Below are 15,269 nucleotides of genomic sequence, written 5' to 3' on the forward strand. Positions count from 1 at the left end.
TCCATTGGTAGGTCACCAAGAACTGACTACTTTGTAGAGTAAATAGGAGAAATTCCTCTTGACTGATAAACTCTCAAAAATTAACAATTAAAAATAATTTAGGGTTTTTAGAGTAAATAATTTTGATTCCCACCATTTCTTTACTTAAGTACTACAATAAGAGCTACAATATTTCCTTTGTCCCATTCCCTTTTCTAAACCTGTCATTTCTATACCACCTACCTCCAATGACCTCCAAAACACTTATGTCTGCAATGATATAAGCCTCGAATGCACCAGAGAGAATGGCAGCAATGCATACAATGAATGGCACTGATAATATAGGGTGAGGGGAAAAAAGGGAAGAAATCCCCTTACTGGCCACATTCAGCGGCTTTTGTGCTGCTACTGCAAACCTAACAAAAGCCCTGTGGGGTATATATATAGGAGGACCCATCACAACCAATTACTGCACTGACTTGTGCATCTCCAGGGCATCAAACATGGGAAAGGTGAGTGAAGAATATGGGTTGGTTAACTTGCTTTGTTGAAAGGTGTTCTTTGATTTGATTGATTCTTTTTATTGAATGACATTTTCTTGGTGCAGATCATCTTCTACGAGGATCCAAACTTCCAGGGCCGTTACTATGAGTGCAGCAGTGACCACCCCAATCTTCAATCTTACTTCAGCCGCTGCAACTCTGTGAGGGTCGACAGTGGAAGCTGGATGATCTATGAATACCCCAATTATTCAGGCTGTCAGTACTACCTGAGAAGGGGCGATTATCCTAACTATCGAGAGTGGATGGGCTTCAATGACTCCATCAGATCTTGCCGCAGTATCCCTCAAGTACGTACTACCTCAATTTGATTTGTAAAGAAAAAGATACAGTTGGTACAGATAAATATATGTAATAGGCTATTTGCTTGAGTAATCAAAAATGTAAAGCAACCAGTAGAAATTTGACAAATTAGACCAAATTCCAAGGTCAGCATGTTCTGATATATGAAAGCACTTATCAATTATGTTTATGCCAGACCTGACTTCAGGGACCAAAATAATTCGGTAGGGAACCCTGAAGCAAAATAAATAAATAAATAAATAAATAAATAAATACATTTTTTTGAAGGAATTCAATTCACAGAATCACAGAATTTCAGAACTAGAAGGGATCTATTGGCCAAATAACACCATTTATATATGAAAATAATTCCTACTATCTCATTCCTAATAAGTAGTTTTCTAGCCTTTACTGGAGGACTTCCAAAGGCTTAACTGACAAAAAAAAGAGATTCCATATTTCAGTAATCCTGTCGAAGTATATTTATATAGCAAAATCCAATAATCATGTGGAAGATATATATGTATATATTTATATACACATATATGTGTGTATGTGTACATATACAAAAATGTACACATATATAAACCCTGAGGGTCTTCCCCTCCTAGATCTATCTATCTATCTATGGGAAAAAAGAGATTTTTTTTACCTTAACTGCTACCTAGCCTTAATCACTGAATGGATGTGGCCTTAGCCACAGCTGTTGCAGTCCTAGCTTAAAAAGGCCAATATCTCCCATTGCATCTGAGCCATCTCCAGTCATCCTGATCTATATCTTGCCACTGGACCTAGATGACTCTGGAGAGGAAAGTGAGGCAGATCACCTTGCACAGTCTATTATCATTTAATGTCATTTCACTTGCATGTCATAGCATCACCTCCTTGATATCATGGTCCTTTTCAAGAACGAAAGACAAACATCAACCTCTGAGTCAAGCCATATGAGAAAGAATCTAACTCAACCCCCAAAAGCATTCATTTAGTACTGGCTATATGCAAGGCAAAGATAATGTAACGTAATGCAAAGACAAATGCGAAATCATTCTAGAATCATAGATTTAAAGCTAAAATGTAACTGAGAATCTACCAAATCTAACCCTCTCATTTTGCAGATGATGAAGAACAGAGATTAGTGACTTACTATCTCTCAGAGAGCTTAAAGGATTGTAGAAATAGAGAGAAGACCTTTATATAATGTTGATGTTCTTAAACTAGTCACCTAGCCTATAGGCCAATTAAGTTATGTCATGCTTTTATGATATATATATATATATATATATATTTTCAGGGATTTTTTATCATTGAACTTGAATACACGTAATATTGTTCGGTAAGATCATTGGATTCTTGCTATGTAGACATATAAAGTCCAAATATGGACTCGATTTTATTGTATATTAAGCCAGTATCCATTTGGGAAGGCCAGGAAGTGCATAAAATGGTTCTAACTGAAAGATGTTTAATAATTTATTTTTCCCTTCTCTTGTGTGTATCAAACCAGCTAACTAGTTCTCACAGGATAAGGCTGTATGAGAGAGACAACTACAAAGGCCTAATAGCTGAGCTCACCGATGATTGCCATTGCATCCAGGATCGATTCCATCGCAGTGAAATCTACTCCCTTAACGTGCTAGAGGGCTGCTGGATTCTCTATGAAATGTCCAACTACCGGGGGAAACAGTACCTACTGAGACCAGGAGAGTACCGGACCTTCCAAGACTGGGGAAGCATGAATGCCAGAGTGGGCTCATTTAGAAGAGTTGTGGATTTTTGTTGAGATGCAATGTCTCTAAATTTATTTCAGAGTGAATAAAATAATTACCTTGCATGTCTGGCACTTAGCTCACCTTTTTTTGTTTTGTTCATATGATTAATGCTTTCTCAAAGTGTCTAAAGGAATTACATGAATATTTGTTTTTGTAACCCAGAAGTTTTGTTAGGCATCTAAATTATTTAAATCCCATTGTCCTTGAGTAAATCTGTGATTTCATTTGTGCAGTTACTCCCTCCATTCATGTAAACATCAATCTGTCTATACCTTCTCATTTTAGGTAACTCTTAGGTGAAAATTTCCTACAAATCCTGCACATATAATCTATCCAAAGCATTAGAGTCCTTCCTGTTATTCTCCCAACATCTCACAGGGCTAGGTATTAATACGAAATTTGAGATGTCTCTCTGTTGTAATTCATTCTCACTACATAGCTTCCCCACTACTTTTTCTGATCATATGGGTCTTCGGCAACGTCTTTTATACTCCTAATCATGTGTAAACTGACAGGTTTAAGAGCAGCCAAACAAGAAGCAGAGTTTCATGGAGTTTACTAGTGTGAGATGAGACCTCACTTAGGGTTAGCTGATTTGTAAAATCAACTGCTTAGAGAAATGAAAGGAAGGGAAGAGTGAAGTCAAGAGATATCCAGCCTAGTCCCTTGAATATAATAGGACCTCAGCAAATGTTCATTGTATTTGAATTTATTTAATTAGGATATATTGACCTTGAGTGAGTTGTGGACTCAAAGTTCAAACCTTCAGGTTTTAAGTATAAATATAATTAACTCTCAGAAAGAATCGCTTTCTTTTCTATAGTCATGTTTTATAAGATAGAACTCTAAATCAAGAGAACTTAGAGTCAGGAAGATGCAGGTTCAAAATATCCCTCAAATAGTTCCTAGCAATGTGATCCTGGAAAAGTCACTTACCCTCTCTTAACCTCAGTTTCATTATTTGTAGAAATGACATAACAATAACACCTACTTCACAGAGTTGTCTCAGGACCAAATTAGATAACATATACTTTGCTTTGCAAACCTTATATCACTATGTAGATGCTATTATCATTATTATTACTGTGTAATACTTAAAAACACAGAAATATTTAGAAATAATGATGTTCCTAATCACTAATAATAAGAAAAATGTAACACACATTAAACACACACAACATTGCAGTTTTACCTTACACACTGAAAATCAGCAAAAATGACCCCCAAATGGCAACAATCAATTTTGGAGTAGAAAGATAGATACACTAATACATTGTTGGTGGAGCTGTGAAACAGCACAACAATTTTGGAAAGTAATTTTGAATTATACAAATAAAGTGACTCAAAGATACATACTCTTTGAACTCCATTATTGGCTTATACCTCAAGGAAGAGATAGATAAGAAAAAAGTCCCTCTATATTCCAACTTAGTTCTAGGATCACTTTTTGTGATAGTTAAGAATCAGAAATAAAGTAGATGCCTATCAAATGGAGAATAGTTAAATAGATTGTAGTATACAAATATAATGGAATATTACTGTCCTGTAAGAAATAATGTGTGGGGGCAGCAAGGTGGGCACAGTAGATAGAATACCAGTCTTGGATTCAGGAGATCCTGAGTTCAAATGCGGTCTCAGACATGACACTTATTAGCTGTATGATGCTGGGCAAATCACTTAATCCCAATTGCCTTGCTGAAAGAAAGGAAGAAATGTGTGATTAATTCAGAGAAGCACGAGAAGATTGATATGAAATAGTGCAACATAAAGCAAGCAGAAGCAAGAAAAGAATATATAGTAACTTTGTTGTTGTTGTTTCAGTTGTGTTTGACTCTTATGATCCCATTTCAGGATTTCCTGCCAAAAATACTGGAGTCATTTGTCATTTCCTTCTCTAGTTCATTTTACCGATGAATAAACTAAGATAAACAAGGCTAAGTAACTTGTCCTGGTCACACAACTAGTAAGTATTTGAGGCAAGATTTGAATTCAATTCTTTCTGATAACAGGTCCAGTGTGCTATCTACTGTGCCACCTACTACAGCAATATAAATGGAAAAAAACATTATATCAAAACATCAAAAATAAATATCACAAAATTATAAATATTAAGCTGGATTCAAATGAAGAGCTATGAGAAGATAACCTCAACCCCTTCCTTTATGGAAGGTCCATAAATGTTATACATTTGCACTTTTTTTCAGTTTTTTTTTTCAATATAGCAATCAGTTCTGCCAATTTTTTTTTCTCTCTAAAAGTTACTATTCGTCGCATGGTATGGCTCTCTAGAAGGAGGGGAGGGGAAAGATATTTGAGATAACTATGGCGATAAAAAAAATAGAAAATGTCATTAAAATTTATTTTTAAAAAAGAAATTAATGATAACCAGATAAATTATGTTTCACTAATTATTTTACTATTTTTAACTTCTCCCATTCTTTGTTCTTATTCCCAAAGATCTTATTCAAACTTTAATTAAAATGCTTCTTTAATAATACATACACCAAATTATTCATAGCAGTACTTATTTTGTGAGCATTGGAAACAAAGTAGATGCCTATCAATTGGGAAATGGCTACACAGATGGCAACATATGAAAAGGAATGATATATTACTACATTATAATGGCAAATATGAAGAATCAGAGAAACAGGAAGAGTTAGATGAACTGATGCAGCTTGGAGAAAGTAGAACCAGAAAAAGAATGTACATAAGTGCTGCAACAAGGTAAACAGAAAGAAAATAAAACAATGTAAAGAGAAAAAATAATAAAAGAAAGTGAATTCTGTGCAATTATAATGACCTAGCTTGGCTTAGGATAAGAATTCCCTTTTTTGTAGAAGCAAGGAACCATGAGTCTGTGTTAGACATAGTTTATGCCTTAATTTTGCTGAACTGCCTTTTTCATTTTGTTTTAAACTTTTGTTATAAAGAACGGCTTCCTACAGGAAATGACAATACATTCAAAAATGAAGGTGAGACAAAAACAGGAACTATCAATAAAAATAAGATAATTTATATAACCCAAAATACTTATTCTTAATTTAGATTGTACTTCTTAACTAAGAGTTTAAAAAAATCCTTCCTGAAAATGGGCATAACTTTGAGCTTCAGGTTATCTGAGTATCAAGACAACTCTGGCCACAGAATCACTTAATAGTACAATTCCTGTGATTGTTGCCCTGTACTATTTGTCATATGGTATGGCTCTCTGGGAGGAGGGCAGGGGAAATATATTTGAGATAACTATGATGTTATGAAAAACAGAAAATGTCATTTAAATCTATTTTTTAAAAAACAATGAATGATAACCAGATAAATTATATTTCACTAATTATTTTATTGTTTTCAACTTCTCCCATTCTTTGCTCTTATTCACACTTTAATTAAAAGGTTTTTTAAATTATACATTTACCAAATTATTCATAGCAGCATTTTTTTGTGAACATTGGTAAAAAAGTAGATGCTTATCAGTTGGGAAAGAAACATTACCCACCAATTTTAGCTTCCATCTATTTCAGAGCTACTCTTTCCGTTCTTTTCTTGGTGCAGAAATTCAAAGAGAAAAGTAGTTAGATAGCATGTATGTAAAACTACAGGACCCTATGATCATCTTTCTGATAAAAAGAACATTAGTATCTTCTAGCCTCCGGTATAAAAGTTCTACTAGCACTAGCACTCATACAAGCACATTTTTAGGAAAAGGAAAAAGTTCAGAGTGTTTGTCCTCAAGGACACAGCATCATCTGACTTCAGGGCTAGATGTTATAACTCCTTAATGGCATATTTAAATGTTGGGTATTGATCGAGGCAGCTAAGTGGTTCAGTAGGTAGAGCACTGGGCTGCAAATCAGGATAATCTACATTTAAATCCAGCCTCAGACATATTCTAGCTGTTTAATCCTGGAGGCAAGTCAGTTAACTCCTGTTGCCTTAATGTACTGGAGAAGGAAATGGCACACACTATAGTATCTCTGCCGGGAAAAACCCTATGAATTCTATTGTCCATGGGGACATGAAGAGTTGGACACAACTAAACAACAAAAAACAACAAAACAGTTGGATGTTGTGAACATATGCACAAGGAATATGCTGAGGAATCCTGATTATTGTATACCTCACTTGTATTGCCTAATCATGTGCCCAAGTCTCACTTGACCATTCATATAACTCTACAAGTTAATAAAGTGATTTTTCCATAATTCCATGAGGTAAAAGGCGAAAGAAATAATGTAACCATTTTACAAATGGGAGAAAAGACTCAGAGAGATTAAGTAACCCACTGGTCTTCATATAGAACTTTTTTTTTTTCTTAAATTCACTAAGTTCTTTATACACACCTTCATGTGATGATCCCACTCCTTGGTATATATCCTAGGATGGGAAAGAAGTCAAATACAAAAAGGAAAGGAAGAAAAGAAACAAACATTTATCTGTTCCTACTATTGTGTTGCACACTGTACTTACAAATAAATATCTCATTTGATCCTCCTAATAACTCTAGGAGGTGAGTGGGACAGGAAGAAAACATCATATATCAAACTTAACAAGTCCAAAATAGAACTCACAAAACTTTCTTTCTTCCACAAATCTAACCATCTTCCAATTTCTATCAAAAGAACCAACATTCTCCCACTTTCCCTGATTTTTAATTTCATCATTATCCTTTTTAAAAATTATTATTATTATTTATTATCATTTTTTATTTACAAATTATATGCATGGGTAATTTTACAGCATTGACACTTGTCAAACCTTTTGTTCCAATTTTTCCCTTCCTTTCCCTATCCCCTCCCCCAGATGGCAGGTTGGCCAATACATGTTAAATATGTTAAAGTATAAATTAAATACAATATAAACATACATATCTAAACAGTTATTTTGCTGTACAAAAAGAATCAGACTTTGAAATAGTGTACAATTAGCGTGTGAAGGAAATCAAAAATGCAGGCGGACAAAAATATAGAGATTGGGAATTCTATGTAGTGGTTCATAGTCATCTCCCAGAGTTTTTTCGCTGGGTGTAGCTGGTTCAATTCATTACTGCTCTATTGAAACTGATTTGGTTCATCTCGTTGCTGGAGATGGCCACATCCATCAGAATTGATCATCATATACTATTGTTGTTGAAGTATATAATGATCTCCTGGTCCTGCTCATTTCACTCAGCATCAGTTCACGTAAGTCTCTCCAGGCCTTTCTGAAATCATCCTGTTGATCATTTCTTACCGAACAATAATATTCCATAATATTCATATACAACAATTTATTCAGCCATTCTCCAATTGATGGGCATGCACTCAGTTTCCAGTTTCTAGCCACTACAAAAAGGGCTGCCACAAACATTCTTGCATATACAGATCCCTTTCCCTTCTTTAAGATCTCTTTGGGATATAAGCCCAGTAGAAACACTACTGGATCAAAGGGTATGCACGGTTTGATAACTTTTTGAGCATAGTTCCAAATTGCTCTCCAGAATGGCTGGATGTGTTCACAATTCCACCAACAATGTATTAGTGTCCCTGTTTTCCCACATCCCCTCCAACACTCCTCATTATCTTTCCCTATCATTCTAGCTAGTCTGACAGGTGTGTAGTGGTATCTCAGAGTTGCCTTAATTTGCATTTCTCTGATTAATAATGACTTGGAGCATCTTTTCATATGGCTAGAAATATTTTCAATTTCTTCATCTGATCAGCGTTATCCTTGATTTTTCATTCTCTCTTACCACACATATCTAATCAGCTATCAAATCTCATTTTTTTCCTCCAAAGATATGGATGCCCCAAAGATACACCCTGGTCCTTAATTGTCAACTTATAATGTCTTCCAGATGCTTTGATCATAACTTTGAGAGGATATCCTTTCCTGTTGAATCAAAGGCTCCTATTATCACCTCAGGATTGGATGATTTTTTTCTAAACCTAAGATAATCTCAGTTGCCTTTGAGATAAAGTACCCTTTACTAATTCCCTTGGACTCCTCTGACCCTTGACAAATTTTTGGGCTTGAAGATTACTTGACCAGGAAAGGCTAGTTTTGATCAGTGTTCTCTATTTTTACCTATTTTAAGTGTGGGTTTCTAGCAATCTAAACTCTTCTCTGTGCTCACCCAGTTATCATATTAATTCAGTTCCTGATTCTTTCTTGCCTGGAAAACTCAGTAACTTCCAAACTGGTCTCCCTTTCTCAAAGGTTTTCCCCCATAAAATCTATTTTCCACACTGCTGCCAAATGATTTTCAAAAGTACAGAACTCACCCCTTTTCAGTAAATTTCTTTCTGTTTCCTCTAAGATAAAATATAAATTCCTCTGTTTGCCTTTTAAAGCCTTATACAATCTGGCCCCAGTATATCTTTCCAGGATTATTACACATTACTTTTCTTCTAGATCTCTTTGATACATCCCAAATGGCTTTCTCTTCATTCCTCACATGAAACTTCATTTCTTATCTCCATACCTTTGCATCCAATCTTCCCCATGTCTGTATAGAGCCTTTGGGCAACAAATCTCTGAGGATTTAGCTGCATTAGCACCCTGAGAAATGTAGTTCAATTTCTCAGATGGAACATTCTTACCAATTCAGGAAGAGATGGCCACTCACATGCACTTTGGACCAGAATGGGTAGGATTATATACCACCTGGGCAACCAGTGAATGAAGATAAATGTGGGAATGATCACAGAATGCAAAAATGGAAGGTTTCTATAAATGGAAATCAACTTTAAGAGTTGAGTAACAGAAGTTTTACTTGCTCCCTCTTTCACTAATCTTAAAAAATTGTCTGAAAATTTACTGACTGTGCCAACTCCAATTCACTGCTGGAGAGTTGCGAATTCACTTTCTGTCTTCCTCTGCTTTGTTACATATGGTCTTAAGTGTTCTCTGTCCTCTTAAATGATTTACGTGTAGTTTGGATAGAGTTTTACATTTTTTTTTGCTTAGGAAAAAGTTAAGATCAAACCTTAATTACCTTCTTAATATGTGTAATGCATAGAAAGCATGGATGGAGGGTCAAGGGAGTCAATGACTATTTGAATACACAGAATTTAATAGATGAGAGATTATATCTTTACCAGCATCTAGAAGTCCCAGCTTTGAGGGTTCTGTGTTTCTACAATTTTTACTAATAATCTAATAAGCTTTAAAATGAAGAATCAATTTAGGTTGTGGGCCAAAATTTACTTCTGGGTTTAAATAGGGGGTTAATCTTTTTGTTTGTAGCAATCTGAATCACATTGATTCTGGAATGGTCATCACCACCTAGAAGTGAACAGAGAAGTGGAAGGGATGAAATGAAAAAGAAGCAGTGGTCAAAGAGAAATCTCTGCCCAAAACTTACTTTGAAGAAGAAGATAGCCATAGAAATAATCTGACAATCTCTTCCTTCTTTTTCCAGAAGAAATAAAGTCCTCAGACAAACTCTTCTGTCCACAGTGACACCTGCTGTTTACATCTGGAGCACATTCTGCCTAATAGAATTCCTTTCTTCCTCCAACATGAAGCTCATGAACCACTGTCTACATGAATTCTTTTCTGATTCTCATAATTGCTGGTATATTCCCTCTTTCTCTTATATTTAATAATTTTGCATTTATTTTCTTTATACTTACTTTTCAATCACTCTCACTGTAGTGAGGGTTGTTAAAATATTTTAATTATCTTCAGCATCTTCAGCATCATTGTCATCATTACCCATTTATATAATTGGTTGTAATGACTCTGTAAAGTAGCAACACAAGTTTTATTTTACTCATTTTTCAGATGCAGAAACTGAACTTCATGTGTTACTTGCCAAGGGTCATACAGTTAAATCATAGAATTATTGATTTAATACTGAATATGACTTTAGGTACCACCTCATCCAGCGGAATCATATTATAGATGGAGAAACTGAGGCCCAGAGAGGACTGGTCCAAGTTCATATAAACAGTAAGGAACAGAGCTAGTTCTCAAAGCCACATCCTTTTATAAATCTGGTGGTCTTTCCATTACACCACACTGCCTTTTAGTGTCTTAAGTTTTAATATCTAGCTAAAAGCATCATCCAATTGGAAATTTTATTGTGGTGCATGCAAGGAAGAAAGAAAGAGAAAGAGTTATGTAATGCAGGTTTCTTTAGTTGAGGTAAGATGTGAGCAGAATATCAAAATGGCTTTGAATCAACAAAGCATAGTATGGAACTTGGTAGAAGGCAGTGAGAAGAAGGAAGTGAGAGATGGGGGCAAAAAACATGGTAGAAAGAGAGTAAAGATAAATTTTATCAACTTGGCAAATTTGTCTAATTGAGTTCTGATAGCAAACAATTGTCATAGTAATTATAATAGCAATTATATGAATTAAAGAATCTCATACTTTTCAAATCAGAGATCTTATTCAATCTCTCTCCTACAGGATATTATACTGTGATCATTTAAAAATTATGATTAAAAGCTCCATACTCCAGGGTGAATAATCTGTTTAGCTCAGTCACAGTTGGAAATTTAGTTGTACAGAATATTCCATAGAGGGAAGTCATGGGGCAGAACTATCTCATTCTTTCTCTTCTCCAAAATTTAATTATTCTGAGCGGAAACCCCTCACTTCAAAAGCAACAACAGTGTTAGCGAATTAGGACAATTCGAACTCGCCAGAAAGAGTGAAAGGGAAACATTCAATGATTCCCCCTGACCACGATCACAGAAAAGAAAAGAACACGGAAAATCCCCTTACTCACCAAAATGGGCTCCGTCTGTGTTATTCCTGCGGAGGCAGCAGGAAGGGTTGCTATATATACAGTAGCTTCCACCACAGCGGCAAACAGCGTTGTGTGAACGACTCAATCTCTCTCCAAAATGGGAAAGGTAAGACTGCAGGAAAGCAATGCTCAACCAGTGTATTTATACAAGAGGATGGTTTTCTCAACTCTCCTCAATATTTCATTTTACAGATCATCTTCTATGAGGACCGCGGCTTTCAGGGCCGATCCTATGAATGCAGCACCGACTACCCCAATTTGCAGGCCTACTTCAACCGTTGCAACTCCATCCGGGTAGAAAGCGGCTGCTGGATGGTTTATGAGCGCCCCAATTTTTTGGGCCACCAGTATTATCTACGAAGGGGAGAGTATCCAGACTACCAACAGTGGATGGGATTCAATGATTCCATCAGGTCCTGCCGAATCATCCCTCAAGTAAGCATCATTCCATTTGAAGGCTTGTGGGAAAGTCAAATGCCTTAATTAGTTCTTTTCTCAAATCAAATTTATCTAGCGAGTGAATGATGGCAGCCTAGACTCAGAGAACAAAGTGTTTCTCTCAGGAGTCTGATGACTGATAAAATCTCTCCATTTATTGTTTTTTTCTTTATTCTGTGGACTTTTAGTTATAGAATACCAGGGTCAATATTTTAAAAGCAATAAAGAAATTAGAGGGGTACAAAGTTTTTTGAGTTAATGACTAACATGGAATCAGAAGGATTATAAAATTAGCCTTACAAGTTTTATCAAAGAATAGCTGCTCTGGGTTCATGTTGAAATTAAATCCATACCTTAAATTTTCATAAATATAATTTAGAAATTCTGATTGTATTCAGATATTTTGTGTTTTCCCACTATTCAATCAGTCATTCCAGAAAATTTAATACTTAAAACCACTAATATTTAGTGGTGATAGAATGAAGGAAAAAATGGGGAGGAAGAGGAGGTAAGCTGGTACAGTGCACTTTGAGGGCATGGTCAGAACTCCGTTTGATATATTCTGTGATTCTAGGGAAAGTATCTGGGAGTCATTGAATATTTTGCTGGAAAGATAATGTAATATAATAAAAATAATGCTTAAAGAATATCTCTTGCTATTGAGGGTAGGATAAGATGCAGGTGATAGAGCTTGTACAGAGATAGCAAATTGGTGTAGTAGATGGATTTGAAATCAAAGGAGCTAAATTCAAATTGTAACTCTTTCATTTACTATTAATATGACCTTGTACAAATTATTCCTCTCTCTTGGCCTCAATTTTCTCATCTGTAAATTGAACACTTTGAATGAGAAGATTTCTAAGGCTTTTTCCAGTTGAAATCACAGAATTCTAGAAATGGAATCAATAAAACAGCCTGCCTTCAAGGTGGTTTGGGTCTGGACAAGGCTGTGAAGATGGAGAGAAAAGGGAATATATAAAAAGCCTTGTGACTATAAAGGTTTAAGAATCCCAGGATTGGAAAAATTTATAAAATCTGGACTTAGGGGAAATAGTTTAAAGATGATTCATCTTAAAATGAAAATATATCATGCTTAGCTTTCCAGTTCACACTTTGCCTCATCTAATATTTATGTAGCACTTTAAGATTTGTAAAACACTTTACTTATGGTAACTCATTTATAACAATTTCCTCTAATACTGAAGATAAAAATGATGTGGTAAATCTTACTTTAAGAAACCTATTTCATAATAGACAAATTGATAAGAGATGCATTGGCTTACTGGACTCTATTTCTAGCCATGCCTAAGGATCATTAAGCAAATGGAAGATTGTTGTTGTTCAGTCCTTTTTCAGTCTTGTCTTACTCTTTGTGACTTCATTGAGGTTTTCTTGGCAAAGATACTGGAGTGGTTTACCATTTCCTTGTCCAGGTCATTTTACAGATGAGGAAACTGAAGCAATCAGGGTTAAATGACTTGCCCAAAGTCACACAGCTAGTGTCTGAGCCCAAATTTGAACTCAGGTCTTCCTGACTCTAGATTCAGCAAGTGGGGGAGACAATTTAATTTTCCACAAATGTTTGTCCTGGTAATAAAATTGGAATCAAGAAAATTTGAGGTAGGAAATTTTTGATTACTTTCTGTTTCATCATTGATTTCTTGTTTCTATTTTTATAGCACTCTGGCTCCTATAGGTTGAGATTCTATGATAGAGATGACTTCAAAGGCCAAATGATTGAGCTCATGGATGATTGTCAGTCTATTCAAGACCGCTTCCATATGAATGAAGTACGCTCTCTCAATGTGTTAGAGGGCTCCTGGATCCTGTATGAGATGCCCAACTATAGAGGAAGACAATACCTTCTGAGACCTGGGGAGTACAGGAGATACTTGGACTGGGGAGCCATGAATGCTAAAGTTGGTTCTTTTAGACGGGTCATGGATTTTTACTGAGATATGGTTACTCTCAGTTTTTTTCATTTTAAAATCTAATAAAATATTTAGTTTGTGTTTCCAGCACTAAATGATTCCTGTCTTTTTCCCAATCTTATTAATTATTCATTTGTAAGAATAACATTTGGTTAAGCATTAAAAATATGCACACATGATAGGAATGAGTATTTGAGTAGAAGGAATGATATTAGGAGATAATGTTCCCAGAACTGTCATAATATCAAAAACATATCTGATTAAAGAAATGTTTAATTTAAGTTTAGTTACTAAGGCCATATTATTGTATTTTTCTGTTTTTTAAAATCTTTCTCTATGTTCTAAAACAATATTGATTAGAGGAAAGCAAATTAAAACAATCTGGAAATATTTTTTGACATTTACCAGACTGGCTAAACTGATTGAAGGGGAAAGTGACAAATGTTGGAGGGAATGTGGAAGAAATTGTGACACTAATTCACTATTAGTAGAACTATAAACTGTTCCAACCATTTTGGAGAGCAATCAGGAATTATGCTCAAAGAGTTATGAAACTGCCCACATCTTTTGACCCAGAAATACCAACCAGTACTAGGTCCATTTCCCAAGATGAAAAGGAAAAGAACATATATGCTCTAAAATATTTATAGCAGTTCTCTTTATTATGGCAAAGAACTGGAAATTTCAGGATGCCTGTCAATTGGGGTATAGCTGAATGAGTTGTGGCATATGATTGTGTTGAAATACTATTGTGTTATAAGAAATGATGAATTTGATGATATTAGAAAAAACATGGATAAATTTGCATAAAATAATGAAGACTGAAATGAGCAGAACCAAGAGAATATTGTATGCAATAACAACAATGATTTTAAGAACAACTTTGAGTGACTAAATCATTTTGACCATTAGAAAAACCCAAATTAACTACAAAAACCTATGAAGAAAGATACTATCTCCATCCAGAGAAAAATTGCTACATAGAACTATGTATAGAATTGTTACATGATAACTTTATTATATATTTAAAAGGAATAGCAAGTTGTACATAATCATGTACAATTATCATTTTTTCCCATTCTTTTAAATTATAGAAAGGCATTTTTATTTCTTAAACTCAGAACAAAATAAAATCATATAATTATGCTGACTGCCTCACTACAAATTAATTTTGTCTAATTGTAGTTGAATCCCCTCACTGCTACATAATTATTATTATTTCTTTCCTGATTGATTCTCTATTGTACTCTCCATAACAGCTATTCCAATTCTTCTTTTTCCTCAGACTTCTATATCACATCATTTTCCTTTCTCAATCAAGGACATTAGCTACTACTTTACTGGAAAAAAAAAATGAAGGTCATCCATCACAAATTCTCTCTTTTCTCTTACTTCACATTTCAAAATCCCTCAAAATAATTTCCCATTTTCTTTATTGCTAAAATTTCTGATGAACTGGTCTTATTTCTTGCCAAAACCAATGTCTCTTCTTGTATTCTTAATTCCATCTCTTTAGGTCTCCTAGAGGAGCTCTTTTCTTCCATTAAAACCGCTCAGGGAGGGGAGAAGAACA

The 15,269-nt window shown here is 34.9% G+C and overlaps 2 protein-coding genes across 2 annotated transcripts; both read left to right on the top strand.

Annotated features, from left to right (window-relative positions):
- The first annotated feature begins 366 nt into the window (after positions 1 to 366).
- On the top strand, positions 367 to 2,601 carry LOC100916376 (gamma-crystallin D-like). Its single transcript, XM_003765986.2, has 3 exons — positions 367 to 491; positions 587 to 829; positions 2,326 to 2,601. The coding sequence occupies exons 1-3, from the start codon at positions 483 to 485 to the stop codon at positions 2,599 to 2,601; spliced, it is 528 nt and encodes a 175-aa protein (XP_003766034.1). The 5' UTR covers positions 367 to 482.
- Positions 2,602 to 11,424: 8,823 nt separating this feature from the next.
- LOC100933995 (gamma-crystallin B) lies at positions 11,425 to 13,720 on the top strand. Its single transcript, XM_003765973.1, has 3 exons — positions 11,425 to 11,433; positions 11,520 to 11,762; positions 13,445 to 13,720. Exons 1-3 carry the CDS (start codon positions 11,425 to 11,427, stop codon positions 13,718 to 13,720), a joined length of 528 nt encoding a protein of 175 aa, XP_003766021.1.
- Positions 13,721 to 15,269: the final 1,549 nt, after the last annotated feature.

Source organism: Sarcophilus harrisii, chromosome 3, assembly GCF_902635505.1.
Source record: "Sarcophilus harrisii chromosome 3, mSarHar1.11, whole genome shotgun sequence".
Taxonomy (NCBI): domain Eukaryota; kingdom Metazoa; phylum Chordata; class Mammalia; order Dasyuromorphia; family Dasyuridae; genus Sarcophilus; species Sarcophilus harrisii.

What these genes read in the sequence shown, in the direction of transcription:
- LOC100916376 (XM_003765986.2), top strand. An exon ending in CTTGCCGCAGTATCCCTCAA is followed by an intron (nt 830 to 2,325) that starts GTACGTACTACC and finishes GTATCAAACCAG; the next exon opens with CTAACTAGTTCTCACAGGAT.
- LOC100933995 (XM_003765973.1), top strand. An exon ending in CCTGCCGAATCATCCCTCAA is followed by an intron (nt 11,763 to 13,444) that starts GTAAGCATCATT and finishes CTATTTTTATAG; the next exon opens with CACTCTGGCTCCTATAGGTT.